The sequence below is a fragment of the Anthonomus grandis genome, chromosome 2 (genome assembly GCF_022605725.1).
Source record: "Anthonomus grandis grandis chromosome 2, icAntGran1.3, whole genome shotgun sequence".
NCBI lineage: Eukaryota > Metazoa > Arthropoda > Insecta > Coleoptera > Curculionidae > Anthonomus > Anthonomus grandis.
This window is the reverse complement of record NC_065547.1, coordinates 37,671,478-37,690,825: the sequence shown is the minus strand read 5'-3', so window position 1 is coordinate 37,690,825 and position 19,348 is coordinate 37,671,478. Positions and strand designations below refer to the sequence as shown.

At 31.3% G+C, this 19,348-nt stretch overlaps 1 protein-coding gene across 6 annotated transcripts in view; it reads left to right on the top strand.

Moving 5' to 3' along the window:
• The window catches only part of LOC126750268 (alpha-1,3-mannosyl-glycoprotein 4-beta-N-acetylglucosaminyltransferase B), a 168,156-nt gene that overhangs the window by 66,297 nt on the left and 82,511 nt on the right, over positions 1–19,348 (top strand). For 3 of the 6 annotated variants that reach the window (XM_050459829.1, XM_050459830.1, XM_050459831.1), the window contains exon 2: positions 12,509–17,384. The exons of the other annotated variants lie outside the window; for them this stretch is intronic. In XM_050459829.1, coding sequence (XP_050315786.1) covers positions 14,087–16,426 — 2,340 coding nt within the window. In that variant the 5' untranslated portion in view covers positions 12,509–14,086 and the 3' untranslated portion in view covers positions 16,427–17,384. Of the gene's footprint in view, positions 1–12,508; positions 17,385–19,348 lie in introns of those variants that run through there. 6 annotated transcript variants of the gene reach the window in all.

The following is a 19,348-nucleotide window of genomic DNA, read 5'->3' as shown; positions in this document are numbered from 1 at the left end:
GCACGTATTACCGGCCCAGGCCACTTTAGTGCAGCTTCACCTTCATTCAAGCTAAATTAGATGCAGACAGATAAAAGATATACTATATTTATTGGATTTTGAAATGGTTAAAACTAGCCCGTTCTAGTGTAGAGTGGAATTTGAAAAATTAAAAAGGGAAGGTAGTCTGCTTGTTTATTAAACTCTTAACGTCATGAATCTCAATTCTGTCACTACTGCCAAATTTTCACTATGTAAAGTCACCCTAAAATGCCTATTTTTGCCAGCAGCTAAATGCATGAGCTGGATTGAGAGGTGAGAGGCTGATAACTACTTTTTTTCCTATGTCGAGCATATGTTTACAATCGTTAGGCCTCGTTCACGCTTGTCGGCATCGCAGAGCATACTTTCGGTCAACATTAAGAAAGATCATATTTTTGTGAAAGAGTATAGTTGCAAAAATAGTAGGTTTTGCACAGTATTTGATACAAAACCGCTAATCAAAAATGAAGAAACTGGCCAGGATACACACGACATTGGTTAGGTGAATAATAGTTAAAAGTATGCTCGTGTCCCATTTCGGTTATAATTACAGAACATCTCAGATATTTTTAAAGATAACCTCTGAGACACAGAAAATAGAAAAAAATTGGAAACTGCTTTGCACAGATATTTTTGGGTAGAAATCATTGGCATGTTTAGAAAAAACAGAAGTGTTGTTTTGAGTTATGACCCTCAATTGTTCTTTTTTAAATGGAATGCCTTGTATTTTTTTAGCCTATAAATCTGTCTATTTTTCTTCTTTAAAATAATGTATAACACTAAGCACTTTGATTTCTACTAAAAAGTAAAGAACATAATATTTAGCCTAAAATTATTCGTTGGTCATGGAAATGCAGTTTGAGCTTATACCATGTATAAGATCAAGCTCAAGGTAGTTAACATAAAGGCATTCTTCTTAGCATGGAATTTTGACGTGACAATCAACAATAATTGCTGTTATATCTAGGCAACTTATTTGTTGCCTCGAGTAATAGACGTTTATTTTAAAATAATAAGTTTAACAAAAATATTAAAATTAATAAACGCATTTGAAAATAGTGAAAAATAGGTCACGATTGTTTGTTACGTACAATATCCACATCCAACATATGTTGTAACAGGAATTTAATTTAACTTATAATATTATGTAATTTTTTTTTCAATAATCAATTTACACATTTAAACTTCTAAATTTATAATATATTATTGTATATATCCCAAAAGGTGACAACCACATAACTTCATTTTTTGACATGCTAAAAGACGAAACTTAATTAATCATGAGTCTTTTTTAAAAAATTTTTAAATAAAATGTATGAGAAAGGAAAACGCTAATACATTCAGAATGTAGTATTAGCAAATGTTAAAGAACATCCATCTGATTCTTGCAGAAATTATGAAACTACTGCAGGTATATCGAAAAAACATCCAACAAAGCAAAAAATATATAAACCTAAGCCTTATAAAGCGAATGTGGTCCCGGAGGTGCTGAAAAGCAAATGGTATTTTGCAATTGGTATGCTGACAAACCCGACATGAACTCAATATTAACAACAACATTATTTATTCGGATAAGGTTTTTATAAGTAGCATTTTTAATCAACGTATTATAAGTAATTCAGTATGGCACACTACGGCCATACGATCAAAGGTCATGATAGGAGTAGAGGTAGAGGAAGAGGATGGACAACAGGACAGGAAACTCACGCTGAGCCTGGGCTTGGAAGCGACAGACTTACAGGCAAACATCTTACGAATCTAGACTTGCTTCCAACTGATGGCCGACCCTTCATATTCATTATAAGAGACCAGGCAGCAACAAAGAGGACAGTTTGAGTTGTACCTAAGTCAAAGACTGTACAAAACTGCTGGGAGGTTCTAGCGGACCTAGTCAAAGATAATCCTACCACAGAATAACAGAAACCATGATGCTGCAAGAAGGGTAATCCAACTTGCAGTAAAGGGGGCTACCAACAGAGCCATAGACCCTAAACCAACATACTGTGTCAACGACAAAACCTGGTAAAGAGATATGAGACATTGGTTGGAACTTGAGCATAAAAACTACTGGTAACAACTTCCAAAGCTGCAATTTTCTAAATAACTTCTGGGCAGCTGGCCTTCAGGAAGCATGAGAACATACTGAACCACTTCAGGCAACTACTGCAAAAGGTGGCTGCTCACAGGTCATACACTCTGCAGAAAACACCTACATAGACTCGGGAAAGTAGATACGCGACTATGTAGAGGTTGTAAGGAAGAGAAAGAAATGACTTTCACATTATGCTGCTGAGAAGCATTCACTCGGACCAGGAGTCCTGGGCGAAGCCAATCCTTCACCAGAGAGGATAAGAACTACGCCACTGGACAACTTATAATAGATTATAATATATAATATAATCTATCTTGCATAATAGAGCAGACCGCAGTACAGGAAACAATCTGGAACCACGAAGCGCGGAAGTTTTAGTGGGGAACCGGCACAAAGTTCCACACTACCGAAAGTTCAAGAGCTACCGGTATTTATAAAGAATTTCTTTACCGACAAAAAAATTTTTAGAGCATCTATTAAAATTCAAGTAAATACATTACTTTAACGAGAAAAAAATTGATAAATTCATCGCTGTCAAAAAATATAGGTTAATATAGTGTTATATTTAAAAAAGAGCTAGAACCAATAACTCTTAAAAGATACTCCCAATTCTTGGTTTAAGCACGCCAAGGAATTCTCTGCAAAAATACCAATCTAAAGCAGTTTTTATATAGAGTTCTATCTTTATAAATAAGTACAATGACAATCAAACCGGAACACAGTATACACTAGTAGTAGAAGTAGTAGTAGTAATAGTAGCGGTGACAAATAAGCCTAAAGGTTTCGGCTCCAAAAATTTTCTTTCTCAGGCGATTCCACAAGCAGCGCAATTTCGCTGAAAAAACGAATTTTCTCTTATACCAAGAAGGTGTAAGATGCCTTTTTATGCAGTTATACTCAGTTTGGATTCCCACCAAGTCTTTGATCATTTGTCGGCTCTTTGTTAAGAATCGCCTTACTTTAGAGCCGTCATGATCTGGTATCATCTCCTTAGGCTGTTTACATAGTTCTGTTCTTCTCCAATTCTGCCCGGTTTTTTCTCAGGCCCAATTATTATGTTCCTGGAAAATTGTTTTTTTTACTAAAGTGGAGATGCTGTTCGGGCCTACGAAGGGGCTAACAGAACCTTGTCTTGCTAGTTTGTTAGTCCGTTCGTTGCCCTCGATATCTTGGTGTCTCAGTCTTACTTCCTTGTGTGCTGTCAGTCATTTGGAGTAGATGCATTGTCGTTTCCATCTTAGTATGCTCCGGCCTCAGCTGATTTGATGCTTTCCATCCATGGCCCACCTGTATACTAGGCCTGCAAACCATTTAACTCCTTAATGTGGTTTGTTAACCATTCTTCCTTTGTCAGAATTTCCACCCGAAGGCCTTTATTTAACCTTAGTTTGCCACTTGCTGTAATACATCCAGATGTCAGAATAGTCAGAGTACACTAATTTGATTTTACTGTAAATAAATCATTATACTACCGCTAAAAATAGAAAGTACCAAAAAAATATTGTTTTTTAAAAAACAATAGCAATCCTCAGCTGACCTTAAAGAGATAGCGGCCATTCTATTTTAAAAGTATAGTTTGTTAAACTATTACTACCAAATCTATTCCCAAATTTGAATTGTCATGGATAATTCGTTCATGCCGTATATAAGAAGCTGCATCGTCGATAGTTGTCGGTTGTCACTTTAGTGAAGTAAAATTTGGAATATTGGCGCGAGGTTTAAATAGCTGTAAATAAATATCCCTAGTAGTCGTGAGTGATTGTGTTTTCATAGTGTAAGTGTGTATATAAATTATTTGACTATTTCCGATTGCCTTAATTTAGAGCTAATGAATGGAAAAAACGCTACACTACTATCACCCATTTCTCTAATGCCTTTATTACTATCTTTTTAATTCCAGCCTGGGATGGAAATAGGACTGGATCCATTAGATTTGTTTTGGGTGAATTGAAAAAGTGATCCAAATCTAACCGGTGACAGTACTTTCGTATAACAAAATGTTGCCATTGTTATTAATGAAATCTAATAATAGTATGTAGATGCAGAATATTATAGAAAAGGAGGTTGCATACTGTATTATAGTGTTGCTTCCAACAATACTCTATTTTACGATTTATTTGTCGAAGGTGTCGTCCAAAGTTTTCGCTAGCAGCACTTTTGATAATAATAGAAACCGCAAAATATATTATCGTTGACGGGAACTATAACTTTTAAGCTTTATACTGTTCACGCTCCTGGTTATATAATAATGTTCTATAGAGGTATTTAATCATTATAATGACTTGTTATTGATTATCAAATATTCTTAAGCTTTTGACACAATAGCTAGAATTAAACTTAAAGTCTAGTGTTTCGGTTGACATATTGCGGGTTCTAAACAATTTCGATGAACTTGCTTAATTTCCGTATGTAGAATGACTTGATAGCTAGAATGTTGGTTTTATGAAAGAGAATTTATTGAGTTGCTATATTGCTAATCCTCATCGATCGTTGATGTTATTTAGTTCTTGTGTAAATTTTCACACGACTTGGATGATGTGCTTCCTGCCGTTTTATGGATTAATGTTGTTAGTATATTGGGGTTAAGGTCAAATTGAAGTTACCCATAAATCTTTAAGTACCAAAAAGAAATATTTTTCTTTTTAAATTTTAATTTCTTTAAGCTTATATACCGAATTAAATAAAAAAATAATTTTTTGTGAAACCATTTGTTTTATCGATATTGACAAGTAACACATTTTACACAGTCAGTCAGTTTGGGACTATTTAAAAAAGATATGTTGATATGATTGATATCAAGACATATCCCTGTGGGGTCATTTTAAGTCTACTAATCTACATACTAAAAATATATACAATTATACAAATTAAAAAAAAAGATCCTAAAAATCATCCTTTAACATTGGAACATCCAAACACATTGGAAGAGGCTGTAAAAAAACTATTAATATTTGTTTTTTGCCATCCAAATCCGGAAGATTGCCCATACATTTTAGAACATCTCGAAGTACTTTTCGCTAAAACTGTAATTCAAAAAATACCTGAATTCAATCTACAATACGGAAATATCCCATATGTGAAGTAATCATTAATCAAACAGTCGCAATTACAATCCTCATTCGTGCCGCGGGCATAGCGCATAAGTCAGGTACGAAAACCCAAATTGTTTATGTGCGAATAACGCTTGGTATAACGGGAATATGTTTATCATATTCGCACATCGTGCGGTATGTATATTTATTGTGTATCTGAATAATCACCGTACAAGGTAGTTACCCAACTCCTAAGACAATGATAAATAATTCCGCGGGATGCCATCGGAAGCGACTGAGTAAATTCCCGTATTATAGTTCGCCACGGCGTGGCTTTGTAGTTTAATTATAATTAATTAGGTATCATGGGAGCAACATTTAAGAGAAAGAATAACAGCACTTTTAAAGCTTCGAGGATTTCGATCAAATGTAAATTATATTCGTCGAAGACCATTTTATTTGTAACCTGAACCTAACAATCACATAATAAAAACTTTTTGTTTTGTATAAGTTAATTATTTGACCGCTTGTTCGAGTTAGAAATCATTATATTAAAAATATAACTTTACTCACTGGTTCTTTATTTAAAAAATAGTTTTAATTGAAACCATCGAATATCGTTGTAAAATTAAATATTTTGGTCACGTGTCTGCTTTATTGTATATTAATTTTATTATTCGACCGCCCGCGCCAGTTGGGTTAAGGACAAATTAATGGCTAAATTTTAAGTAAGTTACTAGTGCTTTAATTTAAGATTGTTTTTTAAATAATTACTATCGAAGGCCTTGTCTATATGTCAACTTTTTATTTTAATTGATGTATTTATTTAAATTTACCCGTATTTTATTATATTAAAAAATAAAATTTACTTAAGACTCTACTATTTAAAGAATTATTTTCATTGAAACCATCTTATACTATGGCATTTTTGAAGAAAATTATATATACATATATATATATATTTTTTTTAGATTTTAAATTTTTTTTAGTTTTTATTTTTTCACAATTATTATAATAGTGAAGAAATAGTCCATACCTGCAGTGGAGTCGTAGGTTAAGGTAAAATAAGAATCTTGCAGAAACCCGAACAAATGACAGACACAGAAAAAATTAATATAAGGTACACTTACAAAGGTTTAAAATTGGTATTAGACATACGCTCCAGGGTTTGATTTCGTGTCACGAAACCCTCTATTTATTATGATTGTTTTTTGTTAAATTTATTTTATTTTTTTTAAATTTTCTTTATTTACATTCTGTTGTGGACAAGCATTATAATTTTTATAAACTAAATACTTACTAAGTCCTGAGGATAATCTTATAGAAATCGACAGGTCTACCAAATAAAAATTATGATTATTTTATTTTTGACTACTGACTGATAGTTTAAATATTATTTAATTTATTTGAATCATTTCAAAAAATTTTAGTGAATACACAAGAAGATTTGACGATGCCTGTGACCTAATTTGATTTCTTACTGTTAAATGTGGGCCGATTTTTTTGAGAAAAAAAGTACTATTTCTTCGAGTTTGGAATTTAATTTATTTTTCAAGTTCTTTTAAAGATGCAAATTTTAAGCTGTTTTAATTTTTTTTATTTAGGGCTTGCTATACAGGGTCTAATTAACATCTTCAACCTGCATCACTGGCAAGTTAAAAATCCTCAGGCCATGATTCAATCGAGGCAAGAGCAACATTTTTCTCTTAAAGTTTGGGGAGGGATAATTAGAGACTTGATGATCTTTATGGGTGAATTGAAAATTTATTTATTAATCAGATTCGCAAAATACAGGTATATGTGTAAAAATACACGTATTAACGCAGGTGGCAGTCATTTTGATGTACGCGCTCAAGCCGCTATTGTTAAAAAAATAGAGTATCAACATTAAATTAAAAATTCATGAAATAAAATTTATGTAAATTCAAAAATGTATTAAAGTAAGGCTTCAATTTATACTAATGGCGAGATAGGATAGGCATTTTGAAAGTTTCTATTAACTAATAGAATTTCATATGCATGACAGATTTTTAGACGCTTTTTCCTTAGAAACTGTAAGTTTAGGCGACTTTTTGAAAAAGTATCCTTTTTAGAAAAAACATTGCTTTCTACGAATTAGGCCTTTCCATCGCAATTGTTTAAAGAACAAAAAAATTGTGACAGATTATAAGCACTTATGCCCCTCTATAGTCTACACCACTAATAATTTTAAAATTTCAATTTGTGAGGATTCAAATTCAAACTCAAAACGTTTATTTGCCAATATCAAAAATTACAAAACAGTTGTACTTATGATATAAGTGAGGTTAGCAAATAGGAATGCATCTCGATTATAAAAACCGTTTCTCAAAAGTACCTCTGCAAGAGGCTGCACTTTTAAGTGATACATCCTCAAGAAGAAGCAACAAAAAAGGAAACAAAATAACGAGAAAACAAAAAAAAAACCTTAGGTAAGAATATCTTTTCGATACATTTTGATAACGAGAGCTTGAAAAAAATTACAAAAAAAATACAATTTATTTCTATTTACGTACACAGGGCAGGGGTAGACGGCGACTGAATCAGGGAAGCGCAGGAGAGGAAACACATCCAATATATATGACTATAAATAATATGATACAGGTATATCTTGTTAAATGCGAAACGAAAATATAGGTGTCGACTTGACCCAGTACAGCTATATGAATATGACACAACCTGAATGAAAAGAGACTGGAAAAAAATCCTATTGACATTCATCTCAATACATATTTAAATATTAGGCATCATACTGTGACTGCATAAGCATACTTCTTATGTATTTCTTATACTTATAAAAAGAATAATCTTTAACACAATGAGGCAAATTGTTTCACAAATGAACTGCAACGTAACTAAATGATTTTTGAAAAGCTGCTGTTGTATGCTGAGGAACCCTAAAAATATTAAACCGTCTGGTATTATGGTTGTGTTCATGAAATGAGAAGAGTGCATGTGATATTTGCGTCTATTTGACATTAAAAGAATAAAATGATTATTAAGATATGGGGTAATATGACTTCTGTAGTAAATATTAAAGGAAAAATGCATACAGGAATTTTGCACTTTTTGAATAGAAGATGAAACTGCTGAAGTGATTGCATTGTTGTAGATTACATCACCATAATCAAACAATGATAATATTAAAGAGTTGCACAAAAAATACTTGGTTTCACTCGGTAATTGACGCTTTAGATTATTTAAATATTTTAAGCGCATATAAGCAGTGGCATTTTTTTTGTTTATGTGGGCTGAAAAAGACACTGAGGATTATGTTAAATACAATAAAATTCAGATTTTTTTTTGGTATCTTACCTTTGCCTTTAGCGCTTTTTGTTTAATAAATGATGTAATACTAATAACGCATATTTTAAGCTGTCAGTTTTTCAAAACTCATTTCTTTTTTAATAAAATTGATTGCCTTATTTTATTACTTACCTAATTGGCTAATAAAATTTTACATTAAATTAGTGATAATGCATTTTTATGTTTCCTCAATTAGTTATGACTGTACAATAAAAATTTAAACTAATATTTACTAACAAAGAAGCCTTGAGCATATATGCGTAGCGAAAAACATCGGCTATAAAAATGATATCAACATAAATACATTTTTTCATTCCTCGTTAAAAACCTATAAACCATAATAGGTTCATAATGCATGACCCGAAGATTTTTAAATAAAAATCATAACTCTTAATGCTTCCTTTATGGTAGCATGAGTCAATTAAAACCAATACTGCATATATTTTCAATATAATATACCATGAAAGTCAATGGGTTAGATGCGTATCGAGATTTAACTCATATTACCGCTTACGTACTGTAATTTAGACTATATCTAACTGCTTTCTTGATAATAGTTAACAATGGAAGTGGCTGGTTCAATGAATCCCATAAAAGTTAATTATTGCACTGAATATACTTAACACAGACCTACATACCCATTAAGTACGTCATGCATTTATAATATATGAAATTTTGATTTAGGAGTTCAGTAATTGATAAAACTGTATAAATTAAAAGAAAATACATAAAAGCACCTTCTTAACTGTGCTGCTGCACTTGATTAGTGTGGGACGTAATGTGGACGTATAGTTTGCCACGCCCTGTTGTTGTCAAAAACAAAGAGAAGAAGCTCGCGAAAACATGTATTTCTGGTTAGTTTACTGATTAGTTACGGATCAAAATGGATGAATGAACGTAAAATAAGACAAAATAGTAATAATAGGAAATTTCTTTTATTTCATCACTTTTTTAGCTTCTTGCGAATTCTGCAAAAAAAAAATTGAAAAGTTTCGCCGAATAACCTCTGAATGTGATAAAATACAGAACAAGCTGGTGGAAAGCCGTTGATAACATATTAGCATCCTAATAAGTATTTTCTGGAAATATAAATTTTGTTTAATTTCTCCACATTTACCATCTCTTGTAAATTAGAAAATAAATTATCGCAGTACTCTATGAATTATGATGGACTATTATGAATTTGTTCATAATGGCCGATAATGGCCCGCAGAATCCAGTTTAGGCACTAATTTCAACACAGTTATTGACCTTTTCTAGCGGTGGTATGAAATTTGGAGGAGATGGAAGTATGATAAGAGCCAGAACTATTTGAAGCTCCTCAAAAAAAACTTAATATTTGTAATTTTTCACTTAAAAAAGAAATGTATTTCCAAACTTCAAAATACTAGTCAATCATCACCAACTTAAGCCAAGAAATTTATTTTACTTATACCAAAATAATGATAATAATAATAATAATACATGCTTATAAATGAAATAATACACAAAACTATGAACTTTTCGGAATAAAAAGCTACATCAGCTTACCTCCAAAAAGAGGCAGCTGCTAGAGCAAAGGAAATATTATATAAAAAAATACATAGCAGCAAAGCAGTGAGCAATGAAAAAAAAACAACATCGTTTTCAGTTTACAAATTACAAGGGAAATTGAAGAGAAGTGTGAGAGAGAGAGAGAAGGAGAGAGACTCATTAAAAAAAAAACAGAAGATAAGTAAGATCAGAGAGCATAGTGAGATGATGTGCAAATTAATGCTTTTGAACCAATTTGGCTTGAAACTTCATTTTGAAGACTGGTATCGATAAAGAAAAGTCCATTATTTTGTATTTATTAATTACAGAGGCAATTTGACAGGTAAATGACTTCTTAAATATTTCAGTTTTATGAGGTGGTATAGCTAAAAGGTTTACTTTTCGGATATTGTTGTTATAGATCAGTGAGTCGCAGTGGAGAGCTATCAATTTGACCAACTCACATTAAACCTTACATAACCTGGAAATGCAGTCCAAAATTGTTCAACAAATATTCATTTTGATTGAACAAAATGTGGAAAAAGTTATTTTTGATGATATAAGTTTCGGTTTCTAAGACTATGTACTCAGATAAATCATTAAAACCTAAAATATAAAATACTCCTCAGTGCAAGATAAAGTTTAAAAAAATATTACCGGAATGGACAAAGATCACCACACATTTATATACTATCTGCTGACTATCTATCACTAATCACTAGATGTTCAGTCCCTAGTAGATTTTAAAGATTTTGGTTGCTAACATAGTACAATGAATGACGTATTTTGATCTGTACCACAAAAAACCGGAAAACTATCGGTCCACTGAAAAGAAGTGTAAGATCCGAAACCTATTTGATACTAAATTTTTTATCAAAATCTTCTTTTGAATATGTCTTATAATTAGATATATTAGATAGATATATTAGATAGCTTTTGAAAAAAAAAAATTTTAAATGTTAGTTACAGCTTTATATTTAATTTCCGATTTAACAAATTCTTGAATTTTTCAATAAAAATTCAAAAAAAAAAGTGTCTATATAAAATATTGTACCGTTGAGTTATAGTTTCTTACCTTCAATTTTTAATTTTGGCTTAAAAATTACGTAAGTAATAAAATTTTTTCTCAGACGACTGTTACCACCTACAAACTATTTGATTATAAAGTCCGTTAAAGCCATAAAACGGAGCCATTTCCCAGTAAATTTCTATGCTATGCAGCGACTGTGACACCTCTTATCTCCCCAACGGATTGTTAAGGCTGTCCGTGGCAAAGTAAAATGTAAAATGTGTATAGATAATGCAAGCCCTGACCACGGTTTTACATAATATCGGAGCAGTTTTTGCTTAGATTTGCATACCAAGAACATCAATTAGAAAATTTCCTAATTATAGCTTAGGCTTTATAGGAATATGCGGAAGCTTAAGCGCGCGTGGTTTTCTTTAGATCTTTTGATTATAATTTTTTTGGGTTTTCTTTTTATTGTGTCGTGCGCTCCAGATTATTTTGATTACTTAATTTTATGCTTTAACTCATTTGCTTTTCTAATAAGAAAGGCTTAGACATTAAGCGATTTATCAAATTATCGCGGCAGGCTTTGAGGGGTAACGAGTTCGAAGGACTCTTAACCTGTATATACTCAATAATGTGTGTATTAATCTTTGCGAAGCCACTTCCGCGTACATGATAAATACTTATCAACATTAGAGCCTTTTATTTTTAATTAAAAGCTAAAGTCTCTGAAAAAAATGATAAGATAGTTACATTTTAGACAATATGGCAACGTTCTTGACACTATTATAATGCTTGAGCATACACGACCAATTTTCAATGGAAATCTGCAGGGTACAATTTGCATTCCCTGCAGAATGCCTTTGAAATTGCATTGTGTGCAGAGGCCTATTATTCCCTATTCCAATGTATTAACAATATTATCCATACACATATTATTTAAATGTTTTAGAGTAATAAGTTTATCCAAAGCTATAAACGAAATTTGGACTTTGCCGTTCTGTTAATTTTAAATGATTATAATAATAGCGCAATATCACTTATTTATCATCGGAGTGATTGCGTAATGTTCGTAGAAAGGTTTGTATATACATATAATGCTGCTCGGTTGATATGTTTTTCCGCTACAACCTCTAAAGTTAAATTGAATTAAGGTGCTCTTATGGCATAACATATGCACTTAGATCCCTTGATGGATCCATTGCGTCTTGCTCAGGAGTTACGAAAGGCAAAGAAAATATCCTAGGAAATCCCAATAAGATGGCGCTATCTAAATAATCTACGATTATTTTATTTCTTTTGCCGACACCAACGACAGAGGGTTGTTATATCTAAGATGTATCTAAGATATAAGATGTATCTTATAATATCTAAGATGATGTTGAGATAAGATGGCTAAGTTATCTTAAGTGACGGACATTTTCGCAAATCTCAGCATGGTATCTTCGTTATCAACGTTACCTAAGTGGTAAGGTACCAGGAGGAGACATTGTAACCTGAAGTCCCCTTTTTTAGGTTTTATGTCCAATCCCTTACCTATTAATGTTACGTTACGCCACTGGTTCATCCATTCGACCGTTCCCAAATTTTAGCTGACGAAGAACTATAAGAAAAACGTTTTTGTGCTTGTGTGTGAACTTTTAAATAATCAGATTTGACTGTACCGCCTAAGTCGCAAGATCGACTCAATTTTGTATTCATATTTTTTTAAAACAGTTTTATATTTTTAACATATTAAATTTTTTATTGAAAAAAAGGAAACATTCTTTTATTCATTTCAAAACTGGCGCAGTCGGTAAAATAATTCCGGAGAGATCATAATTTCAATTTACCGGGATATCAAAAAATTTTACAAAAACGCGTTCGAGATTGCACGTTGTTCGCTGTCTGTCGTCCCTAGCCGTTTACCAAGTGGAATTTGGAACTATCAAGAAAAGGTCCTCTCAGCTCTCCCCTAGCCTAACGAAGGAATTTGGGATTTCTGGAAGACAGAACCTTCAAGACGTTCCCTAGCCCGAAGTTCACTGGAATTTGGATGAAAAAAATTCAACACAGTCAAGGTGTACTGCCATCGCAATGCTGACTGAGTACAAGAGTTGCAGGGTGAGTCTTACTGCACGATTATTTAATTTTATCAAATTTATTTTATTTTTCGTTGTTTTTATTCTTGTAGGTTGTATCACTTGTACTCAATTTACCACCTTGCACAATGCCTGATACAACTGAAAATTCTAATTCAAATACTTCAACAACTTACACTATAACTTCCGATAAAGCAATAAAATTAATTAACCTTTTTGATGGTGCTCGCTCTATATTGCATAATTTTATTGATTCTGTTGATTTTGTCTATTCAAAATTTAATCAAAACGAATTAGATGTTTTTCCTTTCATCGTAAAAAGCCGGCTAGAAGGCAAAGCTTTAGAATTTATTGGCTCAAGAGAATTTAATTCTTGGGATGACATAAAAATTGCACTTCTAGAACAATATGGTGAAATACTAGATATTCACTGTTTAAATTTTGAACTCTGCCACTTTAAACAGCAACTTAATGAAAAACCTATAAAGTTTGTAGAACGCATTGAAAGTCAATTAATTAGAATTCATAAAGTTATTAAATATGACATTAAGCTTAACACTATTGAAAAAAATTGCTTGACCACATTTCACAATAAATCTGCCTTAGTGACAGCAGTCACAGGTTTAAAAGATCCCTTGTCGCAGTGGTTAAGATCGTTAAAACCTGAGTCATTAACAGAAGTAAAACAATTAATTATTAACTATGAAAATCAACAATTTTTTAAACAAACCAATATTCAGTTTTCGAAAATGAATATTCAAAATCAAAACAGTAATGCATCTTTTAAACCATCAGGTAGTTTTTCAGAAACAAATGCATTTCAACAAAAACCCCCAATAAAATTAACAATTCCCAAATGTAGAATATGCAATAAATTTGGACATAAAGCCGAAAGATGCTTTAAAAATTTGGAATCGCAAGTCCCCGTAAATAATTTTTATTCTGATTCTGCTATAAATATCGAGTGTGAAAAAGACGATGAAATCGAATTGGAAGTTGACGCCGATTTTTTATGCCAAAATCCTATATTACTAGAAAACCCACCTATAACGACCTTGGAATTTACCAAATAAATAATCAGTCATTATTATACATACACGTAAAAACATTAAACCTAAAATTATTGGTAGATTCTGGTGCAGCAATTTCTATTTTAAAACCCCTAAATTTTCTTACAAATTATAAGCTTAATTCCGAAAATTTAGAAGTTTATGGAATAAATAATATCTCCATTAAAATTAAGCATAGCGTTAATTTTTCTATGTTTGCAAAAACTCAAAAATTTTATATAAATAATTTTAATTCACCATTTGATGGCATATTAGGATTAGATTTTTTGAAAAATAATAAGTGTACTCTTGATTTTGATTCTAAATCTATGTTAATAAATAATGAAAAATTTCCTTTATTTTCATTAGGAGATAAAAAAGAAAAGCCTATTAATCATATTTCTCACACAACAAAAATTGAGTATATTTCTGAAAAAATAATAGTTGATCACCTTAGTTTGGAATTACAACGTAAGATTAAAGATTTATGTTTAAGATATCACGATATTTTTCTTAATAAAAACGAACCTTTAACTTTTAATAATAAAATAAAACATTGTATTCGAACAACAACCGAAAATCCTATTTACACAAAAAATTATCGTTATCCACACATCCATAAGGAAGAAGTTAAAACACAAATTAAAAAACTGCTTGATCAGGGAATAATTCGCGATTCAATTTCACCATGGAACTCTCCACTTTGGATAGTACCAAAAAAACAAGATAAAAGTAGTGTTCAAAAATGGCGTGTAGTTATCGATTACCGTAAATTAAACAACATTACAGTGGACGATAAATATCCATTGCCACATTTTAATGATGCTTTTGATTTATTAAGTAACTCAAAATTTTTTTCCACTATTGATCTTGCTTCTGGGTTTCACCAAATACAAATGAATATTTCTGATATAGAGAAAACTGCTCTTTCATCCGAACAGGGGCACTTTGAATTTACTAGGATGCCCTTTGGGTTAAAAAACGCGCCTAGTACGTTTCAAAGGGTTATGAATGAAATTTTTAAACATGTAATAGGAAAAATATGTTTTATTTATATGGATGACATTCTGGTATTTAGTAACACGATTGAAGAACATTTAAAAAATTTAGAAATAATCTTTGAGGTTTTGCGAAATCATAACTTAAAAATAGAATCGGATAAATGTAATTATCTCACTAACGAAGTTGTTTTTATCGGGCATTTATTAACACCAGACGGTATAAAACCGAACCCTGATAAGGTAAAATCTATAGTTAACTTCCCTTTACCAAAAAATGAAAAAGAAATAAAATCTTTTTTGGGTCTTTTTGGCTACTATAGGAAATTTGTGAAAAATTTTGCAGATATTACAAAACCTCTCAGCAATTTGTTAAAAAAATCAGTTAAATTTAAAATAACACCTCCAGTAATAAATAGTTTTAACAAATGTAAAGAAATCTTGACATCTGATTGTATTTTAATGTATCCCGACTTTGACAAACAATTCATTTTAACGACAGACGCGTCTAATTACGCTCTTGGCGCCGTTCTTTCCCAATTAGATGACGACGGCAAAACAGAAAGACCAATATCTTTTGCTTCAAGAACGCTAACCGATACAGAAATTAAATACTCGACAACCGAAAAAGAATTGTTATCAATGGTATGGAGCACGGATTATTTTCGGCCCTATATTTTTGGTGTCAAATTTCAGCTAATAACGGACCATAGACCATTAGTATGGCTTTTAAATTTAAAAGACCCCAACTCGAAATTATCGAGGTGGCGTTTAAAATTAAGCGAGTATAATTTTAATATAAAACACATTTCTGGTAAATCAAATAAAATTGCTGATGCATTATCACGAATCCAAATAAATGAAATCACCGTTAAAGATTATCCAGCTTTTCTTAATTCAAAACAAAATATTATGCTGACAAATTTTGATTTTTCAAACGAACAAATATTAGACCCGCAAAATAAAAATATCGTTTATATTTATGATGACTCCGAAAAAAACGAATTTCACTTTAATATCATTCGTGACGTATTTCCAGTCATAAAAGACTCCGATTTCGACTCGGTTATCGAATTAACGAACGAAACAAAAACACGTAATTTAATCTTAGCTAAGATCAAGCCGCACTGTAATGAAAACAATTTTAAAATATTGTCGGCTCTCAAATTAAAAGATAATAAAGTTTATTATGTGACATATTTCGAAAAATATAATTTTTATAAAATGATACAGTTTTTATACCCTCAAACTAAGTTTATTATCTGTAAAAATATTATTACTGTACCCTCAATTGAAGAGCGATAACAACTTATTTTTAATTATCATAATGATCTTAAATACTTTTCAAAACGTGAAACATAAGCAAATGTCAATTAAAACTAAACAAAAGGCATATTTTGATGAAACGAAAGCAGCAAAAAAAAATGAAACGTTTGATGTTGGACAAAAAATTCTCTTAAAACGACCCAAAAACCCAAATACACCTAAAACTATTCTTTGTACAGGACCTTACGAAATTTTAAGTGTAAATAAAGAAAATAAAACGCTTGAAATATGTCTTGATAATAATGTAATTCGCAAGTTTCATTTTAATAATGTCAAACTTTACTATGAATAATAATTAATTTTTTTAATAAACATGCAATAAATTAATAAAATATCTCCCCAATATCGACATTATTGTTAAACATTTTTTATTTTTTGTTTCTGTTTGTCTGGATTAATTAATTTGATGTTACAACTTACAAGTTAAATTGAGTTTGATTTTTTTTTGTGAGTTTATTAAATAAAAAAAAAATAATTATAAATAAAATCTTGCAGTTTGGCTCGCAAAGAGAAATGCAAACTCTTCATTTAAAAATGACTTGCCCTTTACTTATGCAAGTATTTTGTTTTATTGCATGGACTTGGCTGCTGATCTGTATGGAACCCATCCACATGATGACATAACGACATCAAGTATCGAGTATAAAAGAGATGCCATGCAGATTGCAGACTCAATGACCAATGGACCATCCCCATGGTCGTCTTCTTCAGAGGGGAGGTGTTACGTTACGCCACTGGTTCATCCATTCGACCGTTCCCAAATTTTAGCTGACGAAGAACTATAAGAAAAACGTTTTTGTGCTTGTGTGTGAACTTTTAAATAATCAGATTTGACTGTACCGCCTAAGTCGCAAGATCGACTCAATTTTGTATTCATATTTTTTTAAAACAGTTTTGTATTTTTAACATATTAAATTTTTTATTGAAAAAAAGGAAACATTCTTTTATTCATTTCAAAACTTTAATAACTCATTTTAGCTAGTGATAATTGTCGAAAGCCTAGAATCAGTAAAGAACAACTTTGTTTAAGTTCAACATGTGCTTAGGGATTAGGGGCTGTTTGGTTTACAGAGATATTCACCGATTTTCTGTTCTCAAGTTTACACACATAGTTACAAGGGGAAATTTTTAGCTATATATTAATAATTAACACATATAATAATATTAATTTGTGGTGGATTTTGGATTAAAAATAAAAAGTAAAAATAGATATAAGCTATTCTAAGGCCAAAAATAATATCTTCAAACCAATCAAAAAATTTAAATTTTTATTCTTAAAACCGCTTCCAAAAAACACCGCAAGCAAAAGCGTAGTTATGCGCGAACATAGTCATACTGTCATAACAGTAACGTAGAATAGGGGATCATAGAAATATACCCAAATAAAAACTTAAACGTGGAATGTGTGCGAATTACAACAATCTTTATATTTTTTTGAAAATACGTACCTCTATCCATAGGCAATTAATGAAAAACTTGAATTTTGTCTATGGTTTAAGGAACAGGACCGATTTTATGTTTTTTCGTTATCTTGACAGTAAAATGGCATTTAAAATGTAAAAAAATTGTATTCTTAAAAAACGAATTATTAAGAAATCTCTAATAATTATATGTTGTTGCCCTTTTCTGTAATACACGTTATCTACATTCATTTAACTTGACTTCTCTATAGAGCATCTTTACATATTTAAAAAAAATACTTCAATATTTTTTTAAACGGTAAGAGTGTAGTATTGTTTGTTGCTGTTAAAATAAGTGACAAATTTTTTTGATATTATAAAGTGTTTTTTGCTTGTCTAACATGAGCATTTGGCATCATTGCATCAAAAATGTTGCAAGAAAACAAACTGCACATAGTTCCACAGTAATGCTTATCCTAGCCATTCAATATTGTAAAGGTGTTTTTTTATATTATTCATCTATTTTATAGATTTGCCCATACCCACAGTAATGACAAATGACTTACACGTCATTTCTATGCCATTCCTAAGCTTCTGATAATCTGAATTACACTAAGGATTACGCGACTATACTGAAATCCATAACAAATGAGTCGGTTTTTAAAAATTATATTAGATTTGTTAATTAGTATTACCAGCCTGTCACTTGCTACTACAACCTAAGAAGATTTATTGTATATGTTGTAAACGTACCACACAGAAACGCAGCTTAAAGAAAGACCCACATCGTTAAAAAATTTCTGTTATCAATAAAATCATCTATTTGTCACTCAGAAGATTTGGCTAAAATATGCAGCTATCAACTGTGGAAATCTTTCGACCTAATTTTTAATTGTTGCTTTAAAATGCTACCCTACAAAAACTAAAATATATACTTAGACTATTATAGTTAGTTTATTTGATAAAACTCCCGTTTCGAAGACCGTACCTCCGCATTTCCGCAGTTTTAGAATAATCTGATTTATGTATTGTCGCTTGAATGTTTGAATAAATTAGAATTTCTTGCTTGAATTATATATGGCAACTTCTGTTGTTTTGTCGCTACTTTTATTAAGCGAGGGAAACCAATTCAGTTTTTCCTGTCTGGCAGTGTTAGTGTGTTAAAGCAAAGGGTGTTTCCATGAGAGCGCAAGTTTTCACTATTCAGTTTTATATTTCAATACTTTTTTTGTAGCGAAGTATTGAAATATTTTATTGATTTAGAAAATATACAGTTGGAAATTATGCACGAACCAAAATATCTTGTAAATGGCCACCACGACTTCGTTGACATATTTCTACTTTTTGACGAAATTTCCAATACTGTAATTCTATACACATGATGGTATTTCATTGATACAGCGGTTTCTTCGATAGTTTCCGGCTTATTGATCATAAACCTGTGACTTCAGATTACTCCACAGCCAGCAGTCGAAAGGCGTTAAATCGCAAGAGCGTGGAG